Below are 21,748 nucleotides of genomic sequence, written 5' to 3'. Positions count from 1 at the left end.
AGTTTTTAGCTATCTACAGGTAGAGGTAGCTGAGACCACCCAAAGAAAATAATGAGCTAGGCTGCACTCCAAGGGAAACAGGGAAAGCAGACCAGAAGCAACAAGGTTGCATCAAGTTACAGTATTAAAAAAGAAATTTCCACAATTTGGCTAGCCAAATACAGGGAGAGGCTGCCCAGGGAGGCTGAAGAAACACATTCTCAGAGACCCAACCAAACAAGGTCCTGAGGAGCCCAATCCAACACATAAATGGTCAGTCTTTGAGTGTGAGAATAACCAAGTCACCTGTACAGCCTCTGACAGCCATGGTTACACAGCTACAAAGTCCTCTACTAACAATCACCTGGCCATGCTAATACCCTGCCACAGATAAGACAGCAGATAAACTCAAGCCCAAAGGGCAACTCAGCAACTTGCTGATGTCACTGCTTAGATTAGGCCCCAAGTCTTGTATTTCCCATCACTTATACAAACTAACTTTTACTAAGCAAGATAAAGGGAGGACTGTATCACATCTTACCCCACAAGGCATAATATAAGGATGTCCACCAACAAATGTTTAAAAGCTTTGTTTCTCAAGCATCCTTAATCCTCTGTCAAAAGCCCCAATTTTTATTTCTTTAAGCAATACACAGTATAATAACTATAAGCTGTAAAATTTCCATGACTCCAGGATGATTCAGTTTAATATTAAGTAAGATCAATATCATTGCAAACTCTAAGAAGAGGTTCAGACTACTACAGGAAATGCTGCCATGTATATTGTATTTGAACAAGTCTCCTTCACTTCTGTTTTTTTCCAAAGCTTCCTAATCCAAATAAGTAAAATACTTCAATGCTACAGGGTGCCAGGCATCAAATCTGCCTCCCATTCCCTTTATCAGGAAAAACTTGACTGACCATCTGAACTGAGAGACTGCATGTACTTTTTCTGTCTAAACTATTCAAGTGTAAAAAAAAAGTCACTGGGCAGAGGTAACCAGAGCAAAGTTAGAGAAAGTTAGTCAACAGTAACAGAAGGAATAATGAACAGATTGTCCCTGGCTCAGCAGTTGAGTAGCATCATTTCTACCCAGTTTTCCTACTCTACAAAACTAAATTAACTGCTAATTTAGTCCTCCTGTCCTACCTATGATGAGGCCATGGCAAGCAGCTGACAAACAATCAACTCTTAACACACAGATTTGCTTAACAGCACATATTCCTGGCAGCTTCCTCACAGCCTTTTCCTGCACCACCATGGTGTAGAAAACCAGATCCACTGAGTTATTTAACGAGTCCCATACCACAGTGATGGGTCATACAACCACCAGTTAAATGCATCAGGACCCTTCAGCCTGGAACAAAGTTCACCTAGCTAAGGATTTCTGACACAGTGCACACAGCTGTGCAGGGCTGTTCACCACCTCCCCCAGCAAAGGAACTGGACATAAAGTAAGCAAATCCCATGTACTGGAGGCCCCTAATGAACTAGTTCACACAAACGCCAATTAGGCTGCAAAACTCCTTTCTCCTGGCCACTCTTGACAAAACACACCCAACACCATTACATACAGACTGAATCAGAATTCATAGAAACTGCAATGAGCATTGCATGCAGACACTAACAGGCATTTCCCTGAACTTAGAACTTCCCCTCCCTGTCACTCTCCACCATCCACAGGGTGTGCTGCTTCTTTGGGCTTAGAATAAATCATCCAGAGATTGCCACAGAAGTTTTCCTTTATTCTTTTCAATTAATCAACAGGAGGATACATGCTTGCACAGTAATTCTATGGCAACTGACCAATTGGAGGTTCAGGAGCCAGAAAGTGACAAGATAGAGACAAGACCATCCAAAGCTCTATGCTCCAGATGCACAAACCTGAGAAGGACAGAAAAGTTTTGCAAACTCACTGTACTCAGTACAGTCATACTATCCTCAGAAATACAAACACCACTATCCACAATATGACTGTTTTGATGGCAGGCACATTCAGGGAGCCCAAATATTTTAATGAATATTTTTATTAAGAGCAAGATCTTCCCATTTATTAATTCCTACACCCTGGCTTCCCACTGAAAAAATTAGATGTTTTACAGCACTACATGTATGGCCTGGAGCTTGTCAGGAACCACTGTATAAACTCTCAGTTGTTCGGTCATTAAGAGATTAGTTTGAGAAAATGCTCTGCAAGTCAGCCTAATAGTTTACTCAATCCTTAATCCTATTTTACAAGATCCAGATTTACCACTATTCAACACCAGAACCCAACAGGACACCTGGTAATGTTAAACCATGTAGAACATAGGAACAGAAGAAAAAAAAAAGCCAAAAAGTCTTTTTCAAAGACTGAAAAATAAAAATAAAATTATATTCCTTCTTACATCCCTCATATACAGAGACTTTTCCAGACTTCTGGGACACAGGGCATTAGTCAGTACTACAATTATTTTGATTGCCAGGGGACCACTAGCGAAACACAACGTAAATGTGCAACATAAAAGCTCCCAATGGCTGTGTTCAATCGGCGGGTGAGGTTTCAGCAGCTTTTCCAGGCCAGCAGCCTGGCTCTGCAGGATGCAGGCCTCCTCTTGCCCAGGCTGCTACTATCAAGCTCTCACCCAGGCCCTGGACAGAGGGTTGGTGTCACAGTTCCCAGAGAGGCACAAAAAAAGGGATGCTCAGACCAGCAACCTGGCACCAACCTAATGCACACTCTGCTACTTCATGCATTGCAGGTCTGCCGAACAGCTGAGCTGGCGGTTCAGGGACACCTCAAAACACGCGCCTGCAGGAAAATTCTCGGGAAAGGCGAGATTCAGGAGCAGTTTATTAACAGATTGTTGCTGCTAAACTCTTTTGTTAGCGATAGTAACACTCAGTGCAACACCTTCACACCCTGGCTGCATCCAGCTCTGGAATTCCCAACACAGGAAGGGCATTGACCTTTTGGAATGAGTCCAGAGGAGGCCACCAAGCTGATGAAGCATTTCTCCTATGAGAAAAAGCTGAGAGAACTGGGATTGTGCAGCCAGTGAAAGAAAAGGCATAGGGGTGACCTGATGGCAGCCCTACAGCACCTGAAGGGAGCTTACAGGAAAGATGGGGCCAGACTATTTACATATAGTGACAGGTCAAGGGGAGACAGGTTCATGCTAAGAGCAGGTTCAGATTAGATATTAGGAAAAAACTTCTTTATTGTAAGGCACTGGAACAGGTTAGCCAGTGAAGTTGTGGCTGTCCCATCCCTGGAAGAGTTCAAACCCAGGCCCGCCGGATGCAGCTCTCAGCAACCTGAACAAGTGATGGGTGTCCGGCAGAAAGGCTGGAAACAGATGATCTTCAAGGTCCCTTCCAACCCCAACCCTCCTGTGATTCTCGCAAGCTGTCCCCGGCTGTGCCCCATGGGCCCGGGCGCCGCCCCCCGCCGCTCTCCGCAGGGCCGCGGGCGCAGCGCTGGCGCCCGGGGACTGCCGGCTCCGGACGGGACGGCCCGGCCCCCTCCGCCCGCGGCGGCGGCGCCTCCGCCGGAAGGGAAGCGGAGCCGCCCCGGCCAAGGGGAGGGGAGAGCGCGGGGGAGGGGACACCGCCCGGCCCGGCGCCCCCAGGGGCGGGCGGGCGGCCGCCCCGTGCTCCCCTCCGCGCTGCGGTACCTGCGCTGGAAGTCGGTCCGGAAAGGCGCCAGGTAAGGGTCGCGCTCCAGCAGCTGCTTCAGCCTGGGCGGCTCCGTGCTGGCGGCGGCCATGTCGCCGCCGCGGGCTCCGCGTGATCCGCGGCGCCGCTAAATACAGCCGGGCAGGGGGCCGGGCGGGCGGCCGGGGGGCCGGGATGCCGGAGGTTCCCGGCCCGGCCCGGCCTCCCCTCGGCGGTGGGCTCGGCCCGGCAGCCCCGGCTCGCTGCCCGCGGGACGGGAAGGGGCCGCGGGCGGCGTGCGAGAAGCGCCGGTCTCCGAACGGCATGGGGCGACAGCAGAGGAAATAAAAACAACTTGCGACAAAAAAGAATAAAGTATTTGCGGGAGCCGACCCGCCCGGCAGGAGGGGGATGTCTGCCTGCCGTGGCTCGGCAGTCCCTCAGTTTGTTTTCTTAGTGGCCCTTTGATGTCTTTTTCAGCGTGTCAGCTGTCGGGTGAACACTGTGTTCCCACACACAGAAAGCCCACTGCGCACCCCAGCCAACAGCAACAGCCCCCCAAAGCAGATTTGGCATCATCATGAGCGCTGGAATAAATTTCTCGACTGTTTGATAGGGTGCTGACGGGCTCACAGACAGCTCAGCAAAACAAGACTCTGGGGACATCCCTGAGTTCTCATAAACACTGTGTCTGTACAGGAAAATGTTGCTTTAGCAGACACATAAGTTCCAAACGCGGTAAGGTTAGTCCAGCTGAGCCTAGTGCAGCTCGAATAGCACAGGTAGATTGCTGTGCAAGTTTTTGACCTAATAGCAACATGTCTTGTTTTTGGATAGGCCATCAAATATCCAAGGCAACTAATCACCAGCCTGGCCATGCCTCTAGGCCACTGAGCACTTTTATTTAAGGTCCAGCAATTTTGCTTTGTTTTGATATGTAGTGAGAAAGTTTATTTAGAGGCCTCTTTTGAATACTTTTCAGCCACCATTTATAAACTTTTCAGCTTTGAGATGCCTTAACTCATTCCCACAACCATCTCCAAAATTGTCGTCCTCAGTTTGAGACTCATCCCCTGTCTTGGCTTCCTCTGAATTTAAGTGCTGTTTCTCCTTCCTGTCTGCCAGATGACTAACAGCACCGTGTCTGATCAACACTAACAGTTCATTTATTACTTCTCCTAAAACTAGCTACAGTGAAAGTTTCCATAATGATTTGTTTCATCAACAGTGCATGCACACTTAACTGTATTTCCTTCCTTGTAGTAGTTTCTAATTGCACAGGCAAAAGTCCGAGTACCTTTATTCTTTTTCTCCTTATGGAATGCAACAAATTTTGTGTTCTAAGACTGTGGGGCAATAGTCATACTGTTTGCTAGAGCAGTTGCCCTAACATGAGGCCCAAGGAATTTTGGTTTGGTTATTGAATGAAGCAGCATCTATGCTGTAGCAGAACTACTTGTCATATATTATTCTGATAGATCTAGATTTTTTTTTTTTAATTTTTTCACAGTGGTCACAATTTCTTCAGTCACTGGAGACTGAAAAACTATTTTTAAAATTACTCAGGTTTCTCAAAAATTTCTGTGTGGCAGTGATTTCAGTGCTTGTGCTAAAACGTTTTAACAACTCTTACCATTTTCTTTTTGCTTCTTTCCATATACTGTGTGCATTGTATTGTTCTGCAAATTCTCCTCACTCTTACACTTAAATAGCTTGGTCAGCTAAAAGGAGAAGAGAAATTCCAGCTTATTACCAAGAGCCAAGAAATTGGGTTTTTTACAATAGTTGCACGTTACATGTGCTGCTGCTTTGGGGCTTCCAGGTGTTTGGTACTGGAGACAGCACCTGCTGGTTGAAGTGGAGGTGGGAGAGCAATTCCTGCAGCCTCTGAATGCATGAACATTGGAGACAGGAGCTTCAGTCTTAGCACAGGTTCTTTGGTTTTATTGATTGTCAGGAAGCCCAAGCAAGTTCCCAGTGTTGTTGCATTAGATTTGCAGCATAAACACAAGAGACACATCTATAAATGAGCATTAGCAATTTGTGTAGGAATGTAGCTGTGACTTGCACCTCCCTGGAGACAGGGATCCCTTTGTAACATTCATTTTAAGTAGAAATGACACAGCATCCAGCCTCATAAACAAGCAGTGTTGAACTTCGGGAAGTTAAATTCTGCAGATAGCCCCTGTCCTTATAACAGACACAGCCCCAGTGGTATATTTAACACTCTGTGAACCAGAATATGAATAAGCATACCATTTGTATCTACTCATGTTTCATTTTACAACTTGGGCATGATTTTATCTGCCTGCTTTGTCACAAGTAACTGCAAGATACTAAGGCATATGTTATTCTGAGCACTGATTACACCATGATCCTGGTGTTCCCACCATGAGCCGGGGTTGGCTCTCAGGACAGTGCCATTTAATCCTCTACCTGGAGGCAAAACTGACAGTTCAGACAATGAATATTGTCCCAACAGCTGAATGCGTCTTTGTGCATTTGTCAGGGATGGATACAAAGCTGCCGGCTGCTGCTGCCAGTAGAAACAGAAAGAGGAGGACTGTTGGGAATAACTGCTCTTTTATGGGGACAGCAGTGGATCATATAAGAATGGAGTCTAAGACAATGTGTCTGGCACCCAGTTACCAGTGAGGCTGGAGTATGTCAGTTACTCCAAAGTAGTCTTTCAAAGGATGTTCATGGTTAAGTTATGTATACTTTAAAATTTTGCAGAATGGTGCTTGAGCAGTAACTGTATGGTTAAATTTATAAAACCGATTTAGATGTTTTTTTAATATGCAAAGTTCAAATATAAACCTAAATTTTGAAGACAAAAATGTCTACTTCTGTCATGAAGCACCTCCATTTTGATTCACTGATAGGTGGCACTTGATTTGCAAAACACGACGGAGATGATAAACCATAGGAACTAAGGCAGGAAAAAAATCTTTTTTCAATAAGGCACTTGTTCAGATTCTCCCTCATCAATAGTTTATTTTCATATTTCAGCCAGAATGGATCTGTGAGGTCTCTGACCTTGACTGGCTCTTATAGAGCAAATTCCTGAGTTCCAGGTTCTTCTAAACCAAGTGGCTTAGAGAAGTGCTGGACCCTGGTCCTGGCCTGGCTCTGTAAGATGCTTCCAGGCCTGTCTGAGTTGTCTTTGGGGTACAGGCTTCTGCTCTGCAGCTGATACAGAGACTGACCCAGTCGCACAGTTTAACCTGTCTGAGAAGAGATGGCAGGTACCAAAGGCAGCAGGATATTTTTTTAACTCTGTGTTGAAAACATTGAAGAGTTGCTGATTTCTCGAAGTGACAAGTCACAAGGCATGTCCTTTGTATGGTTCAATTCAATACTTAAAGGCTATATCAAGACTTGGTATCCTTTTAGTCTGGGCAGAACTCCTCCCAACTCCTTTTCCAGAAAGTGTTTTTACATCTAAGTGTGGTTGGCCCACTGTGTTTGCTTGCATGTGGGGAGATGCATTTTTTATTACCACTGCAACTATCCTACCTCTCGCAGATGAGAGACAGTCCATGGGCAAGAGCTGACAACCTGTGAACTTGTGCCTGTACTGGATCTCATAATGCAAACTATCAAGAAAAGATGTTCCTGTGGGCAGAGACAGCTGTTCAAAAAGATTTACTCTTCAGTATTCCAAAATAATGGATTCTTTAAGACTCCCCTATCCTATTAAGCCATTTCAGACATCTGAGCATGTTATGGGTACCAGCCCATTGCAGCCTCACAGTTTTGGACCAGTTTCTTCACATTCAGTACCTAATGCAAAGTGGAGTTCAAAGTTTGAAGGAAAATTAGCTTATTTTGCCACGTCAGCCAGCCAAACTTCCCCATGTTATTTGTTCAAGGATCCATGAGCACAGTTGTCATCCAGATCCAAAGCAAAAGCCCCCCTTAAAAAATAATTATCCTTTATCTCAGTAGTCTTCCCAGAGAGGTCAAACATAGGGCACGGAGCTGTAGCTCACTGCAGGGTGGTTGTAGTAGGTGACCTTTAAAGGTCCCTTCCAACACAAGCTATTCTATGATCCCATGAGACTTATCCCTATCTTTGGATTCGCCAAGGTGAGACACATAGGAGAAAGGAAATGCTCAGTGTTGCACAGCTGCTGCCAAACACCACATGACTGTTCCATAATTAAAACTACTACAGCAAGGATTCAACTGTTTGATTACATATGAAGAACAAAGCATATATCCTTAAAAATTGCAGCAAACAAGCAAATCACAACAAGTGTCTGTTGGTATGTTTATTAGTTTAGAGGTGTCAGAATTTTAAGTTTGGGGTTTATTAGAAATGTAGGGTATTGATATTGTCTTTTAAGGCATCACCTTTGCCCTGTCATGGTTTCAAGAGCTTTACATAACAACACATCTGCAAAGATCAAAACAAATACACAATCTGAAACATTAAAAAGCCAGTTTCAGGGTTGTAAATTTCCAGTAAGCACAGTTGATGGGAATGCCATTTTCGCTTGCCATTCACAGCAAAATAAAAACACATTCCAACAACCTGAAAGTCCTAAATAATGACTGCTTGTTTTCACAACATTGCAGTGTGATTATGCTTTGGTGTCCTGATTGTGTATAATAGATTATAAAAAATGGAAATGTCTTTCAAAGTTGCTTACACATTAATCAAGACACTTCAAAGTGTGATACCAATTTTAAAATATCCAGATGTAGAACAGATGTAGAGCAATATTTGTTGTGAAAATGTCTATGAGTCTTACTAAAAAATCAAGTAAGAATTTGTAAAACAGTTCACAGATACAAAACACAAATAAAACCTTCAGGAATTTCATAATATTTTTGGATGTCGTAGATACTGTCTGTTGTATGCCTTCTATATTTCTCCAAAGTAATTACTGCCAATAGTAACACCTTTCTACAACTTACTGCAATTTTCTGGTGTTTGCATATGTGTTTATGTATTGGAGGAAGTACATAAAACATTCTGAACTCTCTCCTTAATGCCATACCACAATACTTTGTAGCTGTCACCTCTGTTTTACCATTGTGTGTTTATGTCTAAAACATAGAAAATGAGTAGCTTGAGCTCTCTGGGATAGTTGCCCCAGAGGAACATTCTTGCTATTATTGCAGCAGCTCCTGTAGCAATGTATTACTATTAAAAAAGCAACTTATTAATGCTTGCTAAATATTGTATTCCTTATATCCAATACAGTCAGAACTGAGAATGAAACCCCCACAGCATCAGCAGCAATTTTGTTTTCTTGCTGTTCATTATCAGGTCTTTCCTAAAACCCCCGAGGAATGATCTTACCTTGGGTGTTTCTTGGTTGCATAGTCCCAAAACACTACAAGCATTTAGGCTGCCTGGCCTTTTACTCAGAAAAGAAAGTGAGGTTGCCAGATAATCATTCAGAGGGTAACACATCTAATCCTTCGGGAGGTCAAGTGAGGTGAGAAGAAAGGAGATGCATACTGCTAATGCTCTGACAGCTCTGTCAATATAAATTCATTAGTATGTATAGAAGTATTTTAGATTTCAAAAACCAGAGTAGTACCTCAGTTGTATGCATGAACTCAAGTCTCTCCCGAGTTCACCGCAGGAAAAGCAGATGGATCTGGTGCAAAGTGTGTGTGAAATGCAAAACTTTTGGAAGTCCAAAATGCTTTCCACAGAGAGCTTTTTAGATCTTGTCAATATTAGTTCTGGTTTACTTTTTAATGGCAGTCAGTGGCATTTGACCCTGTTCATTCTCAGGTATGACCAACAGTGTGTTGAGTGAACAGAAAGATAGGGACAGATCCTTAATGCTACACTCAAAAATTTTCTGTAGTTAGAAGAAAACACCAAATATGGAATTAAGAACTTCTTGTTAGTCCAATTAATATTTTAACACTACAGTTTTTCAAAGTATTGGATAAATTTGGATAAAAAACCAAAAGCCAACACCCTCATTAATAATGCATCTCTATATATATATATCCAGTGCATACTTGTTATGCAGAAAAGGCTTTAGCACACAAAAGGGTCTGAGAGTTAACTATGTATTTTTGTCTTATAATATCCCCAGTACAATAACTGAAGGTTTAGCCTTCACAATTCCAGTGATACAGAGCTGCACTTACAGGTGTGTAATCTGTTGCCATAGGTGATTTTACTGTATGCAATACCATTTTCTATAGGAAATTTTTTATGCCTTTGTGATTCACCTTTTCTTCTTAGAACAAAGACTCTACATTTAAAACTCCACATTTCTATAATATAGAAATCTTCATCCAAGACAAATATATTTCATTTTTGTTGAGAACATCAATATTCATGGATTAGGAAGAACTAATCTGTCTTCACATAGTTGTTTTCCCTTGCTTGGAGATAAATCCTTTAGGATGGATCCTTTTTCTCTTCTTAGAAAGGTTTATATCATGCTCATTTTTAAAATCAGCCATGGCATTTCAGTTAAAAGAAAAGTGGTATGACTTTCACTTTTTCTATATGTATGCAGTTTAACAAAATTATACAGTAAAGAAAATTAAGTGATACACAGCTTCTAGTATAAATAGATTTGGAAGGGATTGCTTAAACTGTGTTACCTGTGTGAAATAACAGGAGCAAATATAATTAATAGTTATCTTAGTTACCCAGGCACCCAACACCTCCTTCAGTATGCATTTCTGAGGATATATAGGATTATTGGCTGCATTTCAGTCTCCTGAATATTTTATGTTGAAGTACATACTAATAAAACAATTACTTCCTTACTACTTAGTATGAAAATTTACTTCATGTTAGTAGATAACTTTTTTAGATAACAGGTTTTTTGCAACAAGCAGCTAAATATTTTTATTTTAATCCAAATAGCAATCTTCACTGGTAATATATTAATTAAAGTCATGTATTATATGGATAAATTTTGTTTTTTCAAGTTAATTTAGTCCCAATTCCATCAGAATAGCTTAAGTGATGTTGGCTCTCAGTCAGTTTTCCTCAGTTTCAAACACCCTTCCTTTCTGATGTTTCTGAGCCTTCTGTTTATCTTTCAAAATTCTCTCTGGATGAGATCCTACTCAATCCCACTAATCCTACTCAAAAAATGGTTAATATTGGTGGCTAATCTCATTTTAGTTTAAGCAGCCACTGGGTGCAGATTTCGTCATGCTTGTACCATCAGCTCCTGCAACAGGGCACCATCACTGCTTACAGCAGTTCTGATTTCTCCTGGTTGAATATGCACTTCTTTGTTTCTTTCTGCATTATATTATCTTCTCAGGCAGCATCCAAGCTCTCTCCTCATTTTCCACTTTTTCTGTTGTTCCATCAGGAGAGCAGGCCATCCCCAAGAGGAGAGGTTCCCTTTGGTGTCTGTAAAGGTAGGGCATAAGCAATTAGACACCTTTTTCTTTATACCAGTCTTCAGTTAGTGATCTGCTAGTTCCAGGATCACTTCCCTGTTTTGGTTTTTTTTTGTGTTGTTTCCATGTGTGTTTGTTCTAGATCTGACTATTTCCTTACTACGGTATTTCCTACCATTGTATATGTGCATGAACTCTTCTCTGCCTCTTTTCACTTTGTCATCCTCCTTTTGCCACTTTTACTGGAGAAGAATATATGAGAGTGAATGATGACAAAAATGAGAAGTATTTATAGCATCTGAGTCATGCACTGTGATGGACTTTCTGTTTGTTTTTTTTTGCTTGCTATTATTCAGTGTCCCCTAGATCACTTCTTCCCTCATATGGGTTGCCATCTCTTTCTGTACTGTTCCAGTGTGTACAGGCCCTAAAACTAAATACATTTCTGTGTCCAGGACATCCACTACAGGATTTAAAATACACCCTGGTCATAATTCAAGGCTTGCCTGTCTCTACCACATACATTTCAAACTGAGACTGACAGCTTTTTCTGGTCCTAACATATCTCTGCTTTCTTTTGGCTTGTGATCCATCCCCAGATGATACAATCTTTCAAATTCTCTGCCTCTTTTTCAGGCTCCTAGAGTGTTGCATATCCACTCACAGCTGACAGTTGCTACTGTGGAAACAGCTGGATTGCAACAATCTGCATGTCCAAGGTTTAGTCCCTGCTGAATGTGCCATTCCCTCAGTCCAGATATTTCTTCTACAAAAGGAGAGGAAGACAGGTATTTCTGGGAGCAGAGTGGACATGTGTAGTGAGAGGTTGGATTTGGTTGTCTCCTTCCTTGATTTCCCTGTCAGCCTATCTGATGTTGTCCTTTACAGGTAAAGCCATAATAAAAACAATCTGTACTCAGCTGGGTCATGAGAAAGGGACAGAGACAGAGATCTCTGATCACACAGGACTATGCCTTTAAAGCAAGTATAAGCAGATTTGGTGCTTTCATTCAGTATCCACCTATCATCATCTTGCTCTGACTGCCATCTGTTTTCTCCTCTTTCTCTCAGATTTTCAAGAAAGTTTCCCTGTCCCTCACAAAACCTGCTACTTGCCATGGCAAGGTTTGGCTGGAGTAAGTTACAGCCAAATCATAAATTGATGTAACTACTGTTTCTCTGCCTTCCTTGGATTGTCAGTGATCCTGAAGCACCTGAGTTGCCCAAAATTCTTTTGTAGTAAATTAGATAATTGCCAGCAAACGGGACTGCACACCTGCTGCATTTGATCCCAGTCTTCTATGATGACCGTAGGCTTCCTCCTACAAAAGTTTTTTCAAAGGTTTGGTTGTTCAGCAACCCAACTAGAAGGGTTCACAGACAGTTTGTTACACTGAAAATCTTTGCTACACCATATACACACTCATAAGAATTTACTGTTAGCCCAGTAAATATTCTAACAGTATAATTTATCTGATTAATGCAGAAAAGCCTCACTTTTCTGGTGTTCTGGTCACCTTTCCAGTTGCTTCTAAGTCCTGAGCTTGGCAGTCTTCCTGATGCAGACAGGAGATGGGACTTGCTTTGTAGTCATCAGCCCATGAGGCCTACAAAAGAAGAACAGTGATGTTTATGTTGGGGGATTCTAATTCCTCAGCTTTGGGTAAGTTTGCATTTATTTTTAAACCTTATAACATCTGCTTCCCTCTTACCTATTCCCAGCTAGTTTGAATATTGTGCCATATCTTTACTCCTGGGGTCTCAGATTTCTACCATCCTCTGCAATTTTATTCCTCTATCACTCAACCATTTACTTTGCTAAAATCAGTAGTTTCAGCAATATAAAACTGTAATTCCTTAGTGGAGAATCCAGGAGACAGGTTAGAGACAAGCTGATTTTTCAAAATCACAGTAGTTTTGCTGAAGTGCACAGTCAGCAAAGCTGTATAAAACTGGAGGTCACTGCATTGTTAAGTTCAAATTTGTCATTGAGCTTCTCAGGAAAAGCATCTATAAATGGAAGACATCATGGATGTTTGTACTATTCAAAGGCCTGTTTTACAGCCTGTCAGCAATTCAGTAATTTGTCAATATAGAATATAAAAAAACCTTAAGCCCAATATCTCTTTCTATTTATTCTGCTTTTGTATGCATAAATATGCATTTGGTAGCATTTACCAAATTTATGTTAAAATCCCAACAGATCTTATGAAAAACCTTATATCTATGGCTTTTGGGACCATGAGCAAATCAGCTCATTGTGCACTAGTCTTACATTAGCCAACCGTAGAAATACTTAAGCTAGAAATACTTAAGTATTCAAAATCCTGTGTCCTGGTAAAAAATTACAAATATTTTTATGTGTTCTTTTATTCCAGTTCTTTTTTTTCAAATAATTTAAAATGTGAATAATTGTGTTGGGATAAATGAGAACACACAGACCTGTAGTTATTCTGAGTCTCTGGAACCCATCTGCCATTTACTTTATGCTATCACAGAAACTCATAACACAGTGTTCCAGCCAAAATTATCATTACAGATTTATATTGTTAAAGGTTGTTATATATCTTATTATAGATCTATCATAATACATTGTTATATATTATATACTATATAATAGGATCGTTGTGTACATTATTATATTTATATTTACTTATAGATATATATTTTTGCTTTAATAATAACCTTCTATACATTTAACATTTTTTAAATCAGTGATACAGTTTACTGCCTTTGGTCAGTCAGGTTGATAGTAATGAAATAGTAGCCATAATAGTACTCTCTATTAAGAATAGTACACTATAAAGTAGGAATATTTCCAAAAGTCTTTCATGCTTTACCTCATTAAAGCTTAATCTCATAAACCACACTGAGTCCTCTCCTGACATGTTTCTGGTTGTCATTATCTGGTTCTTTTACTGTCTGTGGTTAAGGAATTAACTTGTGCAACTTGAGAGGTTTCTTCATTCATAAGTTAATTGTACACACTGTTAGAATTATTTGTTCCATTTCCTCCTTCTCCTGTTTCAGCTGCACACAGTTAAAATACTGAATTACTCTTAAAATTAATGAATTATTTGTTGCTTCTTGACCTAAGCACTCCTGCAGCTGTCTCCTCAGCAACTCCTGTGTTGCCATCTGATTCAACACGTGCACAAGAAACACTTGCAAAGGGAGCTGAGTCATTCTCTAAATCTGGAACATCGTCCTTGGAACACAAAACTTTCCTCTGCAGGACTTAAGGGCAAGTATTAGCTGCAAGTATTAGCTGTGTCATTTTGCATGGGATGTTTTAGCTTCTCTTACTTTAAATTACTAGTGTGTCTCACTGAAAAGCACAAATTAGCTGTATCCACCAAAATTTTCTTCATGACCTTTGTGTTGCAAAGTGCTAAATACTTATGTTCTTACTTCTGTGTTCTATTTACTTTTCTTTTAATTAATTGTCATTTCAAAATAGACTCACAACTTCACTGAATTGTTTTTAGTATATACATGTAATTTCTGTGAACTGTGACTACTTTGCTGTCATTGAGGAACCCTTGAGTCTCAAGGAACATAATCTCCTGTACAATCAAACTGTTATTCCAATCAGAACATTAAAAGATGCTCACTGTGAATATCAATCTGACTTAAGTAATGGGATATAGCTAACATTTAAGAGGGCTGATGAATCAGGACATGTATTATACACCTTAAAAGTGAGGAAGAAGCAAGATCAACTGTTTATGTCTTATTACTTTCTTAGCACTATAACATTTCATACACATTCTTTGCATTTTTAAATGGATGGACTTGTTTCCATCTTGCCTCTGTGCTTGCCAAAAATGTGTGCTCTGGTAGGTTGAAACCACTCTAGCACTACTACAAGTGATTAATACTAGGTTTATTTTCAGGTTTATGTCCAAGTTGCTGGGTTACTTGAAGCTCTGAATAAGATTTACATGAAGACTTGTGAAGAGCTCTGTATATGAGTTACATTGCTCAAAATAAAGCTTTTCAGCTGACTTCTTCAGTATAATTCTTTTCATGTTGTAGGAATTTTCATGTTAGGTCTGTTTTTGTAAATACTGCCTTTATTAAATTTTTAAAATCACAAAGTAATACTTTTTGCTTTAGGTTTATTTTCTTGATTTATGTGCTAACATGTTTATCTTCTCCCTCTCTCTTGTCTAGTTCTATTTTAACACTGATTTTTTCCCTTTGTTTTACAGTAAGTCATGTGGCATTGACATCCCTAAGAAATGTAAAATTAACATGGAAGAAAATTAAACAGCATGTCGATGGATGAGATAGGCATGATGGTTTCTCCACGATGTCATTGCATGTTGATGAAGGGACAGCAGTATGAAACATGAGATGCTAATGTCACCAAAATACTACCCCGGTTTTGCAAGGAGTTGCACAAGGAGCCATTCCTTTTCTGCAAAAGGAAGGCTTGATTATTTATAACTGTAAAAACAAAACCAGAAAAATAACTGCCACGTTTCCTGTTTTCTTAATTTCCTTTCTATTCCATGAAGTTTAGATATTCTTATTCATTAGAAAAAGGCAAACTATCACCTCTTGTCTCTGTTTTTCTCAAATCTAGAAATGTTTTGCAAATTTAATTTAAAACAATGTCAAATGTCTTGCCCTGTTTTTTTCATTTTTAGAATAAACTGAATTGTTTCAGCTTTTAGTGTTTGTCCTTCTTGTTCACATGATTTCATTTTTATATCAGGATTCAGTTTTTTATAAAAATCAAGACCTTTTTCAATACTGAGGACCTGCAGTGGGTTCTGTTGTATTGCTGAATTAAATTAAATTAATTTTATAACCTATTCAATATTTGGAAACATGAAAACAAGTTTTTGTCTGAGTTTAAATCAGGTACACTATGCCTTTAAGGTTAATATATTTTACATAGTGCTTTGCATATTAACTGAAGAAGGTTTGATTAGTTTTATTCTTTTCATTCTGTAAAAAAAGTATTGTGCATTGTGTATTATCTCTGTTAGTAAAAAGTATAATATCTTCTCTGATAACTTTCTATTATGTTAGAGAAGATTCAACAAAGACCTTCGTTTCTTTTGTCTTACATTGTAAACCACGATAGTTAAGGGAAAAAAAATCTTTCAAGAACATGGTATCTGCTTGTAAATATAATACTGTCATTCATCATTAGAGATAACACACAGGGGTTATAGCTGTGTGAGCTATTTAAAAATCAAAAACAGCACACACAGAGTGCAGCCCTGTTTGAAGGAGCAGTACATAAAAGTTACCCCTCAAGAACATATCGTTCTGAAGGGCAACCAAATATAATTATTTCATGTGGTGCCACATAATTGAGATGACTTGGAATTCCCCCTCTTGTAGCACTTCTGATCTGTCTCTTAAGTTTGACAGGGTAAGGTTAAATCTCCTTCTGTCACGGGTTGGAAAGTACTTCTGGTGTTAAGAATAGCTCATTAAAGGTAGAAGGAATGTCTCATGTACATATTAATTACCATAACACTCAGTGAATGTGTCTTTGCTGGCAGAATGACATACTTTGCTGCTGTATCAATGAAAACTGTTTCTTGTTGGTTAAAACTAGGTCCAATGGAATAAAAACCTGGAAAATGGAGCAAGATTTTTTTTAAATATACATTTCTGTTCTAAACAAGTCAGCACATATTTCTTCTAAGAGAGAATTTGAATTGAACATAGGACCATGATAATCTGGGACTAGAATTTATATCTGGAAAATTGAGTGTCTTTATCTTGTTTCAACTGAACTTGCACGATATTCCTGTTACCTGTGGATACTTAGCACACTGCCACTGCTAGACATTTTGACATGGCTATTCAAGTGCCATTTTGACTGATTTTTCTGTAAGGCTATGATTATCAAGACCCAAAAGGAACATTAAATTACTGAGCGTATTCTTCTACCAATTTGACTGAATATTCCCAGAAATGTTTCTAAGAATTCACTGACTGTCAGACAGCAATGCTTTTCTATCCAGTAGCACTGTCTCCCACGGGATCAGAATAGTTGCTGGACCTTGCCTCTGCCTAATCTCTTCATTTCAGTATTTCTGAGTGACAGGGCTCTGCCCACGTATTACTGTAGCAGAACTCCCCTGAGATGCCCTCCTTTGAACCTGAGGAGCCTCCAGCAACCCAGATTCTTTATTTCTGAATATAAATCTGCTTCTCATGAGTGTATCTCTTTAATGTCTGGCTTTCAGTACATCTGGTTCTTCCTACTCTGAGTGTCCCACAGCTAGTAGGTTTTCATGAACCCCAAAGAGGCACCTCTCTGTTTCTAACCTTAGGATGATTTGCCACTGTGTGACAATTCTCTCTGAGTGCCATACCACTGTGCAGGGGCTTGTGATCTCTCCAAGAACTGTTTTACAGAAGAAAGCAACATGTTTCTCCTTCTGTAGCTTGGTGCAAAGTTTATCCACTCCAATATATGCAGGAAGCAATCCTGCCAACAGTATGCCAAGCAGTACTGCCAAGAGCCACGGGTGCCCTGCTCAGCAACCACTGTGTTTTTCACTGCTGCTCTGGAGATGTAGCCCCCTGGCTGTGTTTGCCCTGAGTTTGGATTGTAAAACTTCAAACTGGAAAGCAAGGCTGTAAACTGGAGAAAGGCAAAGTTATTCCTCAATTCCAATTCCACCACTTCTTTTTTCATAACCCTTGACGTATTCTTGGAAATATTGCCAATCCCAATCTGAGTCTGCTTCCTTAATAAATTTCAAGCAAATTCACCATGAAAATACTAAGCAGATGAAGTGAGATATGTGTAACATTCCTGAAGCAGTTATTCCCCCAAGTTCTAGTCAAGTCAGAGACACCCTGCTGGTTAGCTTTCTCTCAACATGAGGAGGGATGAAATAACTCCTTTATTAATTGTTAGAGAAACCTTAGCCTAGGTTTATTTTAACTACTGCATCAAAGAAACATGATTGTTTATAACAGGATGATTCTATGTAGTATTACAGATGGCAAATGTTTGGTTTTGGTTTTTTTTTTTGTTGGACCTGGTTCTTTAGCCACCCTAAGCAGCCATCTTATGTTCCTCTCTTCTCAAAGAAACATCTGTGGGAGAAACAGGGCAGTCTGAGGCCTCAGGAGAGTTCTCAAAGCCCAGCTCACAGATAAGACAGTTTACTGTAATTCATTTCCTAATCTGCTTCATACTGCTTTACAGCATTATTCATTCTTCTCACCCTTAGGACTTTTTAATTTTTTTTTCAGCCTGCCATACCAAAAAGCAAGTTACAGACCTTATTTGATCCTGAAGAGCGGGGATGTTAATTGGGTTGAAAATGGTAATGATGCATCTAATTCTGTCTTATCTACACTGCTCATCCTGCTCTCAGGACACCTGAGTGCACCTGCATCCCAGAACAGAGGCTTGAACATGTATTTTTCTGTGTTACACCCAGCTTCTCCCTTGACCCATTATCAATGGTACATTACCCAGTGACTCAAATATGAATCCCACAATATTTCTTCTCACTCTATTTCTCAGTAAGAGCAAGTACATGCTCCAAACATTTTTGATGTATATTGCCTCAGCTAAAGCATAATTAGCTTCATGAAAAGGAAGCGGGTTAACCAGCCCCACCTTAGCTGAAACCACTGTCACCTTTACATTTCAGACTTTTATTTGGTTCTTCAGCTGTTTCAATTACCAGTCAAGGAGGGTTTTAAGTCCACAGCATAATAATACTTGCAATTACTAGTAAATAGCATTTCACAGCACTAACCAGTCTGTCCTTACTACATCCATTTCAGGCAGGCAAATAAATGTTATTATCCTCATTTTACAAACACATTGATTAAGTGACTTACCTAAAGGCCACACATCAATTTCAATGTCAGTGCCAAGATTAGCACAGAGAAACTTCTGCATTGCAGGCACTGAAAAAAGTGATTGCTATTATCAAGCCCACCCCCCTTCAGAAACAAACAATCATTTTTCAGCTGTGTAGTCAAATAGCATTTACTCTCCTCACATCCCCCATATATTTTGTCCACCTCAAGCTGCTCCCTGATGAAGGCTCAAAATGGTTCCTAAACATGTCTTTAACATGGGAAGCTTTTCTATCTGCCTTCTGCTTTTAACACAAGGGTTGGAAAGCACTGCCTGCAGAACCTGTGAAATTCCCACAGTGATAGCTGAGCCTACGGAGGCAGAAGGCAAGGGCAGGGAAGGGGGCAAGGGGCCCATGCTGCTCTCCAAAAGGCAATGTGAATGTGAGTAATGATAAGAGGAAGCAGCAGGTTCAGGATTATATAAAAATTAGGATGATCTTTTACAGTCTCATTTTAAGAGATTTTTTTGCCTCTCCTACAAAGCAAACTTTCAATTTTAAGGTTGTGTATAACATGTACAATTCTCTTTCATACTGCTGTTGTAGCTACTGTTTGGAAATTGTGGTACTTGCATTGGTAACACTGGAAGCGGAGTCTTCAGCTCTAAAACACAGTAGCATCTCTAGTCCTCAGTCTGCTGAGCTATTGGGAAAATTGCTCTATTTTAAACCCCCTTCTTTTGAATTTGGAAGGAGTTTTGGATTTGATCTCTGTTGTCTGGTTTAGACCAACAGACTGTGTCTGTTCAACACCTAACTGATGAGTACAGACCTTACTGCCTGCATGAAGCCATAACACAGAATATCACAACATGCAAAAATCTGCTAAACGTTATTGAGTCTAAATGTAAAAATCTGCTCTACTTACAGGCAGTTATTTCTAAGGAAAAATATATGGTGGCTATATTTGTTTCCCCTCCAGAAAAGGTCTTCCTACCTGGAAAACAAACAAAACAGGGAAACTCAGGACAGCACTTTTAATAGCTAATTAAGGCTGTCTAAGGGTGGCGACCTTTTGTTGTGATTTAGGTACAGGTCACAAGATCTTCTTGAATCAGCTTCTAAAAGTGACCAAAAAAAACCCCAAAACATAAATCTTTTGAACCACAGTAGTTTAGTTCCACAGCAGATTCACAAAGCTACCATTAGAGCCCACAGTGTCATCTGCCAATGCCTGAATTTGACCCAGTCATGGAAGCTGATCCTGTGACAGCATCTGAAAACTGATACATTGAAAAACTGTTGAGCATTTATGATAGATGCTGGTATTTCAGAGCAGACTCCCAGGCAATGAATTACATTCTTAATAAGCAGACGTGACAAAGTCAAATTTAGAAGTAGAATTCAAACTAGTTGCCAAGTTTTTAACTGAAGGGCATTTCTTACTTTTATTTTTTTCTTTTAAACCATGTGCATGTAGACACAAGAAATGTGTGAACTTACCTTCAAAACACCTCAAATATTAACCATATGAATTATACATATGCCTTTTTCTGCAATTTAAAATATTATTTCTTGCATAAAACTAACATCATTCCATTTATTGCTGTGAGTCATCTGTAGATTGCAGTATCAGAATTATTCAATAGGTTTATGCCTGTCAGAATTTTACATTAGCTCCATTATTCACTAACAGTAAAAAAAAAAAAAAAAAAAAAAGGCATCTTTTTAAATGAATGCTTAAGCATGGGTGTTTTCTTGTCACTTCATTGGCTTGTCTTCTGTGCAATTCTAGTCCTTACTCTTCCACCTCAGAATTATTAAAGTGTCATATACAGAAGTGATAAGTTTAGCTGCATCAAACTGTGATAGAGGGTTAATCTTGCATAGGGAAAAAGCAAAACATGTCCGGATGGCCAGAGATGTGATTATGTGTTCTGAAGCCTGATAAATATTGTATCATGCCACAATTTAAGATGCTCAAGGGCTTCACAACCTTAATTACATTTTAATCATGGCAACTCTGTTCAATTATGCACTTTTGCTTCTTCAAAAATAAAGCACTTCTGTCAGATATTATGGCACATCTGACTTGCAGGGCTGCTGCCCTATTTTCTTCAGGGGTGGTCCTGGATGTTGAGAAACGCAAACCAAACGCTTCTGCATCGGGAGAAAAACAGTGTAACTGAACATACAATCAAGACTATAACAAGAGGAAATAATATGGCAAACAATACAATAGTAGAAGAGAATAGTTTCTTGAAAATGGGCATTCTCTTTAGCTTGAATGTTCTGCAGAGCCAGTAGCACCTAGTGCTTCCTGAAGTGCAGTGCACTGCACAGTGGGAATCTCATTTGAGGTTGATCCTTAGCTAATACCATGAACATGACTATTGAAAAGCAAGTTTTTCTTATAGTTCTTTCTGTTTTGTAATTTATTTTACTGAGTGTCTCATAAACTCTGTTCTACCTCCTTGCTAAAAGAAATTAATGATTTTGACTAGGCACTTCAAATTCAATCTACCAAAGCACTTAGAGGCATGCCTATGTCTTCTGAAACTTTTAACACACTTATTGCTTTTGGTGAAACTTCTCACAATATTTAGAGTCACAGGCACACAATGTTTCACTGGATTACAAGTTTAGCCATTTTTTCTTTCTTTGCATTTATTTCTGTGAAAAGAAAACATATTTCTATGTTTGTTTTTTTTTTAAATATCTCCAGTGGGTTGACGATACTTCAGCATTTTATTATGTTTTTTGGCTCAGTTTTCTTACTCATAGGTTCACAGATAACTTGTGTCTTTCATTCACTTCCAGAAGTCCATTCATTATTTTAATAAATACCTCAAGACAGTGGTAAAATGAAATTAATTACTCAGCTGTGCTTTGCAAAGAAAAAATTATTTTCAAAAAAGAAAAATTAAAATTAAAATTATCTGGTGAACTTAAAATCTGGGGCAGAAAGCCTTATTTTCAC

The 21,748-nt window shown here is 39.7% G+C and overlaps 1 protein-coding gene and 1 long non-coding RNA gene across 7 annotated transcripts in view; one reads left to right on the top strand and one right to left on the bottom strand.

Moving 5' to 3' along the window:
* The window catches only part of GBE1 (1,4-alpha-glucan branching enzyme 1), a 137,585-nt gene extending 133,780 nt beyond the window's left edge, over nucleotides 1-3,805 (bottom strand). For 5 of the 6 annotated variants that reach the window (XM_039713236.1, XM_039713235.1, XM_039713238.1 and 2 more), the window contains exon 1: nucleotides 3,637-3,805. In XM_039713236.1, the coding sequence (XP_039569170.1) occupies nucleotides 3,637-3,728 (92 nt within the window). In that variant the 5' untranslated portion in view covers nucleotides 3,729-3,805. The remainder of the gene's footprint in view (nucleotides 1-3,636) is intronic. The other variant, XM_039713240.1, reaches the window with a different exon arrangement.
* On the top strand, nucleotides 3,493-14,209 carry LOC120504079. Its single transcript, XR_005627928.1, has 4 exons — nucleotides 3,493-3,668; nucleotides 11,603-11,754; nucleotides 12,492-12,629; nucleotides 14,064-14,209. It is a non-coding gene; the product is annotated as an uncharacterized LOC120504079 (long non-coding RNA).
* Nucleotides 14,210-21,748: the final 7,539 nt, after the last annotated feature.

Source organism: Passer montanus, unplaced genomic scaffold (assembly GCF_014805655.1).
Source record: "Passer montanus isolate IOZ18808 unplaced genomic scaffold, ASM1480565v1 scaffold28, whole genome shotgun sequence".
Classification (NCBI taxonomy): domain Eukaryota; kingdom Metazoa; phylum Chordata; class Aves; order Passeriformes; family Passeridae; genus Passer; species Passer montanus.
Note: the sequence above shows the minus strand (reverse complement) of the source record. Positions and strands in the feature narration are given on the sequence as shown.